Below are 15,208 nucleotides of genomic sequence, written 5' to 3'. Positions count from 1 at the left end.
GTTCAATACCACAAAAGGAAGGTTGGGATTGATTTTGGGGGTTATGGTACCAACAGTTAAGGAATTAGGGGCCAAAAAGGCATTTTCTAGTTTCCAGACAATAACTGTGGAACGGTGTATGGATCTCTCTGAAATTATACTACAAGTTTCCATACCACAAAGGGATGGTTAGGATTTGCTTTGGGGGGTTATGGGTCAAACCGTTTAGGAATTAGGGGCAAAAACAAGGTTGTCCTGGTTAATGGACAAATACTTTAGTACAAAACATAATTTAAAGCAGTGTAAGGGAGATAAATCAAATACATCATTGAAATTATCTCCCTTACACTGCTTTTAAATTATGTATAAAGTAATGGTTAATGAACAATTAAGATAATTTAAAACAGTGTAAGGGAGGTAATCCAAATACAACGTTTTGGTTACTTCCCTTACACTGCTTTTAAATTATGTTTAAAGAAATGCATATTTATAAAGGAAGACCAGTAAAAATATCTGCAAATGTTGCATCTTTTTTTTTTACAAAAAAATCCATATGAAAGATTTGACACTATATTTTAAATTCTATTATAAAATAGATTAAGTTAGCACTATGGTAAATTTAAATGGGTAATTATGGTTGCAAACTTCATTGGAAATTTGATTGAGATTATGACCATATCTTGAGGGAAAGAATTTTTTGGGGGAAAAAAAGGGGGGGGGGGTAAAAAGAAATTGTGGGGGGTCAATTTTTTCTCATTTCAGATTTCAGAAATTAAAAAGAATTATTCTTCAAATATTATTTTTTTTTCAAATTTCAAATATTGAAAAATTTCAAGAAGTAATCTTTAATTGCACAGTATGGCACATTAGATTTGTAAAATCTTTGACCACATTTATTTATTTGTTATGCCGAATCAAACCGTGTATTTAGATTTTTAATTTTGAATCCTGTTTTCAAATTGGTCTACATTAAGGTCCAAAGGGTCCAAAATTAAACTTTGTTTGATTTTAACAAAAATTGAATATATGGGGTTCTTTGATATGCTGAATCTAAACATGTATTTAGATTTTAGATTTTTGGCCCAGTTTTCAAGTTGGTCCAAATTGGGGTCCAAAATTAAACTTTTGTTTGATTTCAACAAAAATTGAATATATGGGGTCCTTTGATATGCTGAATCTAACCATGTATTTAGATTTTTTATTTGTGGACCCCGCTATCAAATTGGTTCATATTGAGGTCAAAAGGGTCCAAAATTAAACTTCATTTGATTTCATCAAGTTTTTTAAATTTGTCTACATTAAGGTCCAAAGGGTCCAAAATTAAACTTAGTTTGATTTTAACAAAAATTGAATTCTTGGGGTTCTTTGATATGCTGAATCTAAACATGTGTTTAGATGTTTTTTTATGGGCCCAGTTTTCAAGTTGGTCCAAGTTGGGGTTCAAAATTAAACTTTGTTTGATTTCAACAAAAATTGAATATATGGGGTTCTTTGATATGCTGAATCTAAACATGTATTTAGATTTTAGATTTTTGTCCCAGTTTTCAAGTTGGTCCAAATTGGGGTCCAAAATTAAACTTTGTTTGATTTCAACAAAAATTGAATATATGGGGTCTTTTGATATGCTGAATCTAACCTTGTATTTAGATTTTTTATTTGTGGGCCCGCTGTCAAATTGGTTCATATTGAGGTCAAAAGGGTCCAAAATTAAACTTTGTTTGATTTCGTCAAAAATTGAATTATTGGGGTTCTTTGATATGCCAAATCTAACCGTGTATTTAGATTTTTAATTTTGGGTCCAGTTTTTTAAATTGGTTTACATTAAGGTCGAAAGGGTCCAAAATTAAACATAGTTTGATTTTAACAAAAATTGAATTCTTGGGGTTCTTTGATATGCTGAATCTAAACATGTGTTTTGGTTTTTGATTATGGGCCCAGTTTTCAAGTTGGTCCAAGTTGGGGTCCAAAATTAAACTTTTTTTTATTTCAACAAAAATTGAATATATGGGGTTCTTTGATATGCTGAATATATGGGGTTCTTTGATATGCTGAATCTAACCATGTATTTTGATTTTGGACATTGGACCATAATAGGTAAATTAAAAAAATTCAAGTTCTTAGACCACATTCTTTCTGTGTCAGAAACCTATGCTGTGTCAAATATTTAATCACAATCCAAATTCAGAGCTGTATCAAGCTTGAATGTTGTGTCCAAACTTGCCCCAACTGTTCAGGGTTCGACCTCTGCAGTCGTATCAAGCTGCGCCCAGCGAAGCATTTTATTGCACTCTAACTTTAGTTTAAGTGAATGGATCTCTATGAAATTTTACCATTAGGTTCAATACCACAAAAGGAAGGTTGGGATTGATTTTGGGGGTTATGGTACCAACAGTTAAGGAATTAGGGTCCAAAAATAAGCATTTTTGTAACTTCCAGACATATTTTGTGTGTTAGTGTATGGATCTCTCTTACATTGTACCACAAGCTTCCATATCACAAAGAGAATGCTGGGATTGATTTTGGGGGTAATTGCTTGAAAATTTTAGGAATTAGGGGCCAAAAAAGGGGCAAAAAACAAGCATTTTTCTTGTTTCATGACAATAACTTGTGTGTAAGTGTATGGATCTTAATGAAATTTTACTACAAGGTTCCATATCGCAAAGGGAAAGCTGGAATTGAGTTTGGGGGTAATTACCCAAAACGTTTAGGAATAAGGGGCCAAAAAGGGGCCAAAAATAAGCATTTTTCTAGTTTCCAGACAATATCTTGTGTTCAACTGTATGGATCTCTCTGAAATTGTACTGCAAGGTACCATACCAAAAAGGGAAGGCTGGGATTGATTTTGGGGGTAATTGCCTCAAAATTTTAGGAATTGGGGCCAAAAAGGGGAAAAAAAACCAAGCATTTTTCTAGTTTAGGACAATAACTTGTGTGTAAGTGTATGGATCTTTATGAAATTGTACTACAAGGTTCCATATCAATGGGAAAGCTGGAATTGAGTTTGGGGGTAATTGCCCTAAACGTTTAGGAATTTGGGGCCAAAAAACAAGCATTTTTCTAGTTTCCAGACAATAACTTGTGTTCAAGTGTATGGATCACTCTGAAATTGTGCTTCAAGGTACCATACCACAAATGGAAGGCTGGGATTGAGTTTGGGGGTGATGAATCATAAGGGGGTTCAAAAAATTTGGGGGGGGGGGTTTCCCTTTTTTTCTTTAAAATTTTCCATTTTAAATTGGTTATTTCTGATTTATATATAAAAGCAAACAATAATGATATGGTTTGAATAGGTAAATATAAAATTTTTAAGTTCTTAGACCACATTCATTCTGTGTCAGAAACCTATGCTGTGTCAAATATTTAATCACAATCCAAATTCAGTGCTGTATCAAGCTTGAATGTTGTGTCCATACTTGCCCCAACTGTTCAGGGGTCGACCTCTGCGGTCGTATCAAGCTGCGCCCAGCGGAGCATTTTATTCTAGTTTCCAGACAATAACTTGTGTGTAAGTGTATGGATCTCTCTGAAATTGTACTACAAGGTTCCATACTACAAAGGAAAGGGCTGGGATTGAGTTTTGGGGTTATTGCTCCAAGGGGGGTTTCAAAAAGTTGTGAGGGGGGGGGGGGGGGGGGGTTCCCAATTTTTTTAAGGGATTCATATTTTTTTTCAAAATTTTTTCAAGAAGAAATCTTCAATTGCACAGTATTGTGCAATGAATTTATAAGATCTTTATCCACATTTATTTTGTGTCAGAAACCTTTATTATGTCAAAAATTTGATCACATTATCCAAATTCAGACAGTATCAAGCTTGAATATTGTGTCCAAATTTGCCCCAACTGTTCAGGGTTCGACCTCTGCGGTCGTATCAGGCTGCGCGCAGGGAAGCATTTTATTTTGCTATTACATTGAACTCTATAGGAGCTAAATTGAAAGTGCAAATTGCAGAAATTATCAGCATGACAAGATCTATAAACTTTGAAAATTTTAGAAAGTCTGACTATCTCTTTTGGAGTTGTTGCCTGTGAAATATGTTGATTTTTACTGGGTTATTTTGCAGTTTTGACTGGTTTCTCAAAAACTATAAGGGCTAGATAAAACATAGATATGAAGTGAAGGTGAAGGATACATGCCTTTTGTTATTCAATGTTGAAGATGAATCAATTGTGATGTATTTTAATATAAATGCTTTGCAAAAGTTTAGTCTGTTTAATAACATAAAGATAAGGAGATGTGGTATGAATGCCAATGAGTTAACTATCCACTACAATAATGTAGGCTAAACATTTTAATGTTTTACCACTATTGTTTGAATGATAGGTGTCAGATATAATTAAATGTGTGATACAATGTACCGTGAAGTTCTCATTATGACATGCCTCTTATGACTTCAACTTCATAGAAATTGATAGACAGGAGAAAGGTAGTTTTTTAATAGCCTCAACTTATTTCGCGATGTGAAATGAAGGCTACATTAAAATTTTTTTTTAAAAGAATAAGAAAATACATACCATAAGCTCTATGTACTGATTATAAATGTACCTTTGAAATGTTTACACTTGTTAAAAGGTATAGAGGTTGCACACCTTAAGATAAAGTTACAAAATTATCTTTTCTTAGACACTAATGTACCCTATAACTATTTATTTGGTAGATCATTAAGATAATTAGGGTAAAAGTCCAGATTTTTTAGTTAGACTTACAGTGACTAAAATTTTGATTCTCATGGAAGTTATATTTTTGTTGATATTGAAACATTATATGAGTAAGTACAGTCATTTATATAATAAACAATGTCTTTGTTATCTCCCCCTTATCTTATCAACATTCAGAAGTTGGAATAAATTACTGGTACAGATTTGGATGCAGAAAATTCACAAACTATTCCTTTAGTAGGCTAACAGAAGAGGACATTTTTTTCTAAATTTACCTAACTTTATGTTTATAGTGCCATAGTTCATGCTTACTTTTCAAACCCTGTAAGAGATCAGCTTCTGTATATGTGACATGAGGAGTGCAAATTAATTCTCGTTTAAAAAATTTTAAGAAAAATATGGTGCAAGTTGGCCATTAGTGTCTTTAATCCATTTTTGGTTTTGTATATCAATGAATTTCTTACAGATGTCTAACATTGAATTCATAACTGTTGGATAGTCTCTCAGGTATATTCTGAGGAACTATCGTGTGTTTTGTTTTAGTGTAAAGGTCATTCTATCTTTAATTATTTAATCAATTATCACTGATAAAACTTTCGATGTTGTTTGTCCATTTTGTATTTGTTTTAAGAGAAGGTTCAGTTGTAATGTTATATGAACATTTGGACAAGTACATGAATGGAATATACTATTAAAAATGGCAATGTTTGGTTATCTGCGTTCTGTCTGTAGCCTTAGAAAAATCTGTTCAAATATTTAGTTTCTCTGATCAAAATGAAAGAAGAAAATATTTTGTAAAGAGAGGTGTATGTTTATTTTTGAATTGACACTTTACGAAAGAAACTTAACTTCCACCATTCCTTTTTTTAGTAGAACAGAAATGATATAAGGTTGATATTTTAATGTTTTTCATTGGGAAAACAAATATGAGTAACATATATAATTTGGATCCTTTTGCTTTTTCTGATAAAGATATGAAAGATCAGTATTTGTAAATGATAGTTTTGTGCAACAGAAAAATTAAGGCCGAGTTGAGTAAAGCATTGGTAGTAGGTGCTAATCATTCAGATATTAAAAAAATATATGCAGTTTGAATATTTATAATTAAATTTGACAACTCAGGACATCAGAAATATCAGATTTCTAGAATATGAGTGAAAAGAAATCTTTGAAAATAGTTTTTTTTTTGCAGGTTAATCGATCCAACCAATGATTCGGAAATTGCAAACTACAAAATCCATCGTATTCTGTTCTGTGCTCGAGGCCCCAATGAAAGTAATGAAAAAAAATGTTTTGCTTTCACCTGTAGTCATGGTGATTCTGCTGACAATGCAATATTCCAGTGTCATGTGTTTAGGTGTGAAATACAAGAAGCTGTGAGTACCCTCCTTTATTTATATCAGCTGGTTTTAAAGGCTTCAGTTGCAAAATATACATACAATATCATTTAAGTTAGAAAATTTAATACAAAAAATTGAACATGGCACATGAATGATGTTATTCATAGTGTGATTTCAACTTTTAGTTAGGCACAGATTTTGAAAACAATGCATTTAACTATAATGTTCAGGGATCCAATTGTGCAAGTCAGAATTTGTCGTACTTCAATGTTGAATCAAGAATAAAAAAAACATGAGTTATCTCTCTTTGCCAATGGTTAATTTTCTTACCTGTCCAAATAAGTAATCTATTACCTATACTTGTAATTAGAGTTACCCCTCCCAGTCTATTGAAAAGCCAATTTAATGTATAGTAGTGTATATGAAAAATAAGGAGGTATAATATGATTGCCAATGAGACATCTGTATTAATTTGAATATTATTTAAACAAGTAAGAATGATTCTCGCTTTCACAAGGCAAGGGGATCTGAGTACATACACGTATACTTCTCTAACTTTGCTGGTTAAGATATGAATATATGCAGAAATTGTATTACTGATGATATTTCTATTGAACATAACAATTTTTTATTTTTCAGGTAGGGAAAATTTTGTATTGCTTTGCCACAACATTTAGAAAAGTTCCAAAAGAAATGAAAGAGTCCAAAATTATGTTAGATGAAGAATTCGTATCTACATTTTCTGTCTCATTAGAATTCAAAGAGGATGATGGGAAAAATAATCTTACGACTTGTCCAAAGGATAAAAATGTCTTCAAATTCAGGAGTAACTATGAAAAGAAAATTGTGATCAACGTCTCACAGACAGGAGATACAGAACTTATGATTGAAAGGCAAGAATGTTATTAAATCATTAAAAAAAGTAATTTAGATTTCTACGAGAACCATTGTAGTACTGTGTCTTAGGAATCTAACCAGATAAAATAATTTTTATCTCACCTGGGAAGAAAGTCTGGTAGACATAAGGATTACAATCCAGCAACAACATAAACTATTTGTATAAAGCTTTATATTTGAAAAGCTAGAAGACCTGGATGCTTTTGTTTTGGTGTTTTGTTTCTCAGATACTATAAGCATAAGACCAACTATATTACATGTTATACTGTGGATTCATTACTATTCAGGAGAGACCAATTTTTGTGGATTTCGAGGGTACAGTCAAACAACAAATTTAAACGATCAACAAAGTAATAATTTTCTATAGACACGTAGGTAGACTTTGGCAAAACCATGAAATCCTCAATACACAAAAATTGGTAACCAAGATAAATAAATGAATCCATAGAACCTGATTGTATAATATTTGGAGAAAGAGAAATATGTTAAATATAAGTATGAAAAGACATATTTGTTTATTTACAGGTGTTTTGGTTTATTGATATCTCCTGGTAGAAATGTTAAACATGCTGATATGCAATTGATTGAAATGGTAATATCATAGTTTAAAATTTAATCTATTTTATATTTTTTCTAATACAGTCGAACCTCCTTGTTTAGAAAACTTTGATAAGTCGAAATATTTTGTCAGTTTCTTGTAAAATTCTAGTTTGTTTAATGCATTTTTAATTCTGATGTGTCAAACTCGGTTGGTTCAAAATCTAAGATAACTTGAGGATATAGATTTGAAATATGTTCGGAAAAAATGAACTATGTGTTGAAGTAGAAAATTTGGAAGGAACAGAACACATCAGTTATAGTTTCAAATACTGTGTCAAATATTCAAATCCTTTGTTTATTGAGAATCAAAATGAGTCTCCTGAGTTTATACTGAGTCGTTTAATTAGTTTGCATAACTATCAGAAGGGCATGTTTCAGATAGTATGTTGACACCTTGGATGATTGGTCATGTTGAAAATTGTGTTTGTGTAACCCATTTTATCCAAAAGAGTTATGGAATGAATCATAAAAGACCAAAAACATTCATTTATTGATATTATAAATGTTTGATAAATGTGATTAAAAAGACTAAAATTTGACCTCTCGTATAGAGGGCATTTTTGTTTTTGATACTGATATTATCAGCAAGAATATCAAGTGAGCTCGCTAGGGCCAGCTGATATTTGAGCTGATGAAGTCAGTATCAAAAAATAAAATGCCATTATTCTTTTTATTGGCATTTTGTCTTCACTGTATGTTTTTTTTGGTTGAGAATATGAAGTAAAATAAAATAGTAAGTAAAACTACTTTTACATGTACAAAACGTTTGGATAGTTGTTTTCGGTTGTATGAATAAAGTTGCATGCGTTTCATTGATAAATTGACACGGATGGACTTGAACAAATGACTTTACTGCACTGATACATGACCTCACTGCCTAATATTTTCGAGTATCAAGTCCTGTCCATGTTCTTAAAAATATAAGGCAGTAAGATCAAAGGAAAAATGTACAAATTGCCGATAAATAACTATAGGGGATATAAGTAAAAGTTGTATATTTTGCATCTCTATTGACTTTTTCAGAAATCCATGGGATATACAGACGGTAAGAATTATTTGGTATCAGGGAGTTGGGATCCTACAGAAGAATGTTTTGTGGTACTAAATACAGAGACACCTAAAGGTAAAATTTACTTCTGCTCAAAAAGGAGGAGAGACTATTGATATACTATAACCCATCATAAGTCATTGTTGACAATTGTTATCATGTGTGAAATTATTTCCCTACATTTATATCGGTTTTGCTCTTCTTGCTTGATTGATTCTTGTTTGCTTAATGTCCTGTGGCAAATATTTCATGCATGTTCAGGATGAGAAAAATTTACAACAAATGAGCTGCGTCTGATAGAAATCGACCTTATGCAAGTGCACCTATACATGTTCATGTTAAAGACTGATTGATTTTTGGAACATTCAAATATGAAATAAAAGAGGAATTTTAGTCTGTTTTGTAGGGTTCTTATACCAACTCAATTTTCAAATAGTTACAGACTTTGCATAAGGATTTGTTCAACTTGAAATAGGTTAACAGATGTGTTGATATTCATTTGTATAAGGTCGATTTCTATCCGATGCAGCTCAAATACAATAGGTAGGTCCTGTAATAGGGGTAGGCCAGGATCTTCTTGCTTGAAAATCTGTAAGTGTTCGTTGTGTCAAATGTGTTTACTGAATGATATGAAGTTGAACATGGAGATATCAACAATATTTAATTGTTTGAATAGATGCTATCACATTTTTCAAAACATTTAATTTTGGGGGTTTAGATTAACAAGAAAAACAGCACTGAAATAAAATTAGAAAAGGATTATTTTTGCATGATAGCATGGTAGAAATCCAGTTGGCCCAATAAGAACTATTATTACTCGTCTGATATTTATATGCAGAGAACACCTTATAAGCTATACCTCTTTCACTACTTATGTTCTAAAAGAAGTTTTTACACTTCTATGAGATATATACTGACCATATGTTGTCTATAAATAATGGTAAACAAATGAATATTATGAATATGGTAATGTATCTATCAATATAGAAAGGACCCAGAAATGTACAAATGTAAACCATGTATGTTAATTTTTGTTCAAGACATACTAGACATTTTGGCTGATTTATAGCTTGAAATTTAATTATGGCTCTTGTCATAGTTATTTGTATTACTGTTATGTCCAGTAGATCATATTTAGTTTACTAACATGTATGCTAATGTGTTGCTGTCTTTATAATGTTAATTCTACATTTTTGATTTGTAGAAAGTAATTTTAGCAAAATTGTATGAACAAATTCTTGAGTCATGAGGATGGTTATTCTTTAAGAATATTGTACCCTATCCTTTATGCTTGGTCACAGTTGTGAAAGGGTCTGTTGTTGTCTAATTTAGATATCTCAATCAAATTACATACAAGAACTGGATTTGTAAACAACCTGACAGAAATATTTTAAATATTGTTCTTTAATAATGCATATTTTGTACAACTGGTTTCCATTACAGATACCAGAGTGTTCCTGACAGTGGCTGTAGATTTAGTGATCCATGGAATCCAGGAACCAGTTAGATTTGCCATTGAAACCAAAGCCAAGATCTTCCCAATGACTGAAAGGTTCTGGAATTTTACTAAACGTCCTCATCAGGAACTTTTTCACATAAATTTAAAACAGGTAGGCTTTCTAATTTTATTGACAACTTAAAGTGGCTATCCATTTAACCATAGAAGTACCTGTAACACCACTGTCCCAGATTAAGAGGACGGTTGGGCGCCCACAAATTCGTTTATTGTTCTGTACATAAATCAGGCTGTTAGATATCTTGTATGAATTGTTCTGCATTAGTAATTTCTGGGCCTTTTATAGCTTACTATGCAGCATAAGATCAGTCTGTGACGTTAAACGGTAGCCTGAAGCCCCTAGTTAACATTACCTGGGACTAGTGAATGCGTACTGCTGATAGTTCAACCGGTCTAGTACATATCTGTGTGCACTTTTTATGTCCCCACTGCAGGGTTTCAGCTAGGATTTTGAGGGCTTTAGTCACTTTTGCGCGAGATGAAAATTAACCTTATTTTGGGTAACAGCAATGAATCAAGGACGTATATTTCTAGCTTTACATATGCCTAAGTCCTTCAAGGAATAGGACCTTTGTAGGCCTTAGGCCTGCTGATGTAGGCAGTCATTGCATGATTTGACTTATGTGATACCTAAATATGAAGATAAGAACAGGGATCCGGAAATCTAGTTCACAATTTCACTTCAGATATTTGCAGGGGACATTCCTGATCAACAAAAGTTGGGTGCCTCTTTTTTTAAACCACAGCATAATTCCCATAAATGAACTTGTAACGACTATTTCACTGCGTAATCATTATCCTTGTAAAGACGTTTAAATCGAAATTTGAAATTTATTTCTTTGAAGTTGGAAACAAGGATTTGTACCAATCCTTAATGGAACGATTGTTATGGCTGTACATTGTAAATTAATCGAGAATATATCACGTTTACTTTCTATTTTTAAACGAAATGAAAACAGGAAGTGACAAGTAGATAATAAATTCAGAATGAATCCGGATTCATCTACGGATTGGTTTCGTGGTTAACAAAAGGCAGGAAATTATCATTTTTATGCCCCCGCCGTACCGGAGGGGGCATTAAGTTTTACCCTTGTCCGTCTGTACGTACGTACGTACGTACGTACGTCCCGAAATTGGTTTCCGTTCTCTAACTTGAGTTTGCCTCAACCAAATGTAATGAAACTTATACACAATGCTTATTACCACAAAACACAGATCAAGTTTGAATTTTGGTGGCGTCACTTTAACCGATCTAGAGTTATGCCCCTTTATAAAAGGAAATATTGCATAATTTTTAGTTTCCGTTCTCTAACTTAAGTTTGCCGCAACCAAATGTTATGAAACTTATACACAATGCTTATTACCACAAAACACAGATCAAGTTTGAATTTTGGTGGTGTCACTTTAACCGATCTAGAGTTATGCCCCTTTATAAAAGGAAAAATTGCAAAATTTTTATTTTCTTCTAAATATCAAGTTTATATAATATATTTTTAAAATTGGAGTTATCTTCCTTTGACCATGATTATAGTTGAATCAACTACAATCAATGCTTTATACAATGCAATGTTTAATTTTGACTACCACTGATAAAACACAGATCAAGTTGAATTTGGGTAGTGTCACTTTAACCATTATTGAGTTATGCCCCTTTATAAATAGAAAGATTGCAAAATTTTTTAGTTTCCATTCTGTAACTGAAGTTTTCCCCAGCCAAACATTGTGAAACCTATACACAATATTCATTCCAACAAAACTCAGTAAAGATCAAGTACATTTTTTTTGTTTCAGTTCTCTAACTTGAGTTTGCCTCAACCAAATGTTATGAAACTTATACACAATGCTAATTACTACATAATACAGATTAAGTACGAAATTAGGTGGCAACACTTTTACCATTCTAGAGTTATGTCCCATTATAAACATAAAAATTGCTGAATTTTTTAGTTTGTCTCATCCAAATGTTGTAAAACTTATACACAACCGTTCTAGAGTTATGCATCATTACAAATAGAAAAATTGCTGAATTTTTAGTTTCTGTTCTCTACTTAAGTTAGCCTCAACCAAATGTTATGAGACTTACACACAATGCTTATTACCACAAAACTCAGATCAAGTTCAAATTTGGGTAGTGTCACTTTTACCGTTCTTCAGTTATGTCCCTTTATAACTATATGATATGCAAGCGGGGGCATCATCTGTGTCCACATGTGGACACTATCCACATTTATTTTAAATTAAGTTGCTTAGTAATAAATATCTTTGTCTCTCGTTTAATTTGATACTAAATGATTTCGTATTTTATGTTTTAGTGTCTACAAATTTATAAGAATACTTTCACGCATGCGCAGTACACAGTGAAGGAAGCACCTGTTTGATCGTGAAAATATTTCTAAACGTTTTGAATAAAAATGTTCTATCTTTTTAATCGAAATTGTCGAAAGTTTTTGATGAAAAGTTATATCAAATATGACGAAAATACGTTCATATGAGGAAACTACGACAAACAAACTGGATTGTTTGAGAAATATTGAAATTAAAATGCGAACTGTCCGGGGGAAACAATTTTGTTTTAATGACGAAACTAGGATAAACGAACTGCAAATTGTGGTCGTTTGAGAAATATTGAAATTGAAATTTTTACTGGGTTAAATAATTATGATGGTCAATTATGAGGTTTATAAACAATTAACGGATTAGTGACCCATCTGATGGCGATAAGCAGATTAACTGTAATCACAACTTTTAACACCTGTACATGTTGTAAACATTAATTAGCTGAGGGTCATAAACTTGTCAGAAACATGGAAGACAGGTAGAATTATTGTATTTTCATGCGAAATTTTTTTTACACTTTCCAAAATTTAAGTGACGAAATTGATTTGAAATACTTTTGTAAAAGACGAAAGTGACGAGCGCTGGCAAAATCACTGCCCACCGTAGCGGAGGGGGCATTAAGTTTTACCCTTGTCCATCTGTACGTATGTCCGTACGTCCCAAAATTTGTTTCCGTTCTCTAACTTTAGTTTACATCAACCAAATGTTATGAAACTTATGTACAATGCTAATTATCACAAAACACAGATCAAGTTCAAATTTTGGTGGCATCACTTTTATTGTTTTAGAGTTATGCCCCTTTACAATTGGCAAAATTGCTGAATTTTTCGTTTCTGTTCTCTATCTTAAGTTTGACTCAAATAAATGTTATGAAACTTATAAACAATGCTTAGGCCACACCAATTTGATTAATAGTTCTTTGGACTTTTCCCTCTCCTGTTTTGGAGAAATTGACTTTTCAATAAAAAAAAATAATTACCACTTCCGCAAATTTTTGGTCCGCATGCCGCTCCAAAATTCGTTTCTCCTTTAAAAATATTTTTTCACATAGATGCTTTTCTGTTGCATATAATGCTCCAATCGTTTTAAATACATGTGTGATGAATTGATTTGTAAATAAAAGGTCAAAAATCGGGATGCCAACATACAGTTGTGTCAGCTCATAGCCGTGGACAAGTAGTTATTGAACACACAGTTATCCGAAATGCTTCTCATTTAACCTTTAAAGACCTGTTCTAGGATGCAAAAATAAAAAAATCTTTCGTTAGTGACCACAAACACATCAATATTTGTTAGAACCATCGTCACCTCCGATCCTTGTTCCAACAGGCATAGACCTATCTATCTTTTGGATGAAATGAATTGTAAATTCTCATGAACTTTTTAAAAAATCACAGAAGTATTTGATGTTGATGAAGCCCCATATCCCCTTGTTAGTCGTTTGGCATGCAAGCAGAACACTTCTTTTGTTGGGGGGGTTAAAGAGATCCAACGAGACCAAGGTGATGCCGTATTGTGATTGGCATGCTCATGATAATTAGGGGTGTGTAATTGGTTCAACCACTTCTAGTCAAGCTAAAGAGTTTTAAATGCATTACAGCTTTAAGGAGAAAAGGATAAAGCATTCTGCTCAGTAAGAAAACTGCATGTGAATGGGGTGACAGGTTTTTTAAGGGAATATTTTAATACATATGCATGTATAGCAATATAACTATCTCAATCAAATGATAACATCATCTATTATAATAGTGCTTTTTTCAGGGTTTTTTTGTTCAATATGTATGCAGAATCTTACAAAAATCTGTGGCATCATCCATATACTGTTCCATGGTTGTTTTCTCTGAAATCTTTTGTAGTTGATTACGGTAGTATTTGGCTGTTACTACCTTAAGTTATTTTGAGTTATCATGACCTATAGTTTATGATGAAAAGACTTTTTATCAGTTAGAATTTAATCATGACTATTGGTATGATTGTTTACTTCCACTGAAAAGTGAATTATCAAAACAAATCAGGGTTAAAGGCTTAGAAGTCTAGAGGTTAATGCATAAATCATATCTGGTATATGTGTACTCAAGGATTGAATGGTGAATTTTGTTTTATGTTTTACTGCCACTATAAAGTGTGCTGAAAATAAGGTTTGAATTTCTGGCTTCAAAGTCATGGTAATGATTGTGGCTCTATCATCATGTTAACAGATTATATCTTCTCTGTATTTAGTGCATTGCTTTGAGTTAAAGTTGACTTTGGCTATGATTGTTCATAACGTGAATGACAAATAAGACTTTTTATACGACAAATTTTTGCGGTCGTATATTGGTATGACGTTGGCGTCGTCGTCGTCGTCTGGCGTCGTCCGGCGTCGTCCGAAGACACATTGGTTTTCGCACTCTAACTTTAGTTTAAGTGAATGGATCTCTATGAAATTTTACCATAAGGTTCAATACCACAAAAGGAAGGTTGGGATTGATTTTGGGGGTTATGGTACCAACAGTTAAGGAATAAGGGGCCAAAAAGAGGCCAAAAATAAGCATTTTTGTAACTTCCAGACATAACTTGTGTGTTAGTGTATGGATCTCTCTGACATTGTTCCACAAGGTTCCATATCACACAGGGAATGCTGGGATTGATTTTGGGGGTAATTGCCTCAAAATATTAGGAATTAGGGGCCAAAAAAGGGTAAAAAAACAAGCATTTTTCTAGTTTCATGATAATAACTTGTGTGTAAGTGTATGGATCTTTCTGAAATTGTACTACAAGGTTCCATATCACAAAGGGAAAGCTGGGTTTGAGTTTGGGGGTAATTGCCCAAAATGTTTAGGAATAAGGGGCCA

The 15,208-nt window shown here is 32.6% G+C and overlaps 1 protein-coding gene across 5 annotated transcripts in view; it reads left to right on the top strand.

Annotated features, from left to right (window-relative positions):
* LOC127729168 (rab GTPase-activating protein 1-like) overlaps positions 1–15,208 on the top strand; it is a 73,272-nt gene that overhangs the window by 11,667 nt on the left and 46,397 nt on the right. For all 5 annotated transcript variants that reach the window (XM_052236852.1, XM_052236849.1, XM_052236850.1 and 2 more), the window contains 5 exons: positions 5,829–6,012; positions 6,616–6,869; positions 7,399–7,465; positions 8,497–8,596; positions 9,965–10,131. In XM_052236852.1, coding sequence (XP_052092812.1) covers positions 5,829–6,012; positions 6,616–6,869; positions 7,399–7,465; positions 8,497–8,596; positions 9,965–10,131 — 772 coding nt within the window. The remainder of the gene's footprint in view (positions 1–5,828; positions 6,013–6,615; positions 6,870–7,398; positions 7,466–8,496; positions 8,597–9,964; positions 10,132–15,208) is intronic.

The sequence above is a fragment of the Mytilus californianus genome, unplaced genomic scaffold (assembly GCF_021869535.1).
Source record: "Mytilus californianus isolate M0D057914Y unplaced genomic scaffold, xbMytCali1.0.p SCAF_2, whole genome shotgun sequence".
In the NCBI taxonomy this organism is placed as follows: Eukaryota; Metazoa; Mollusca; class Bivalvia; order Mytilida; family Mytilidae; genus Mytilus; species Mytilus californianus.
This window is presented reverse-complemented; position numbering and strand designations above follow the sequence as displayed.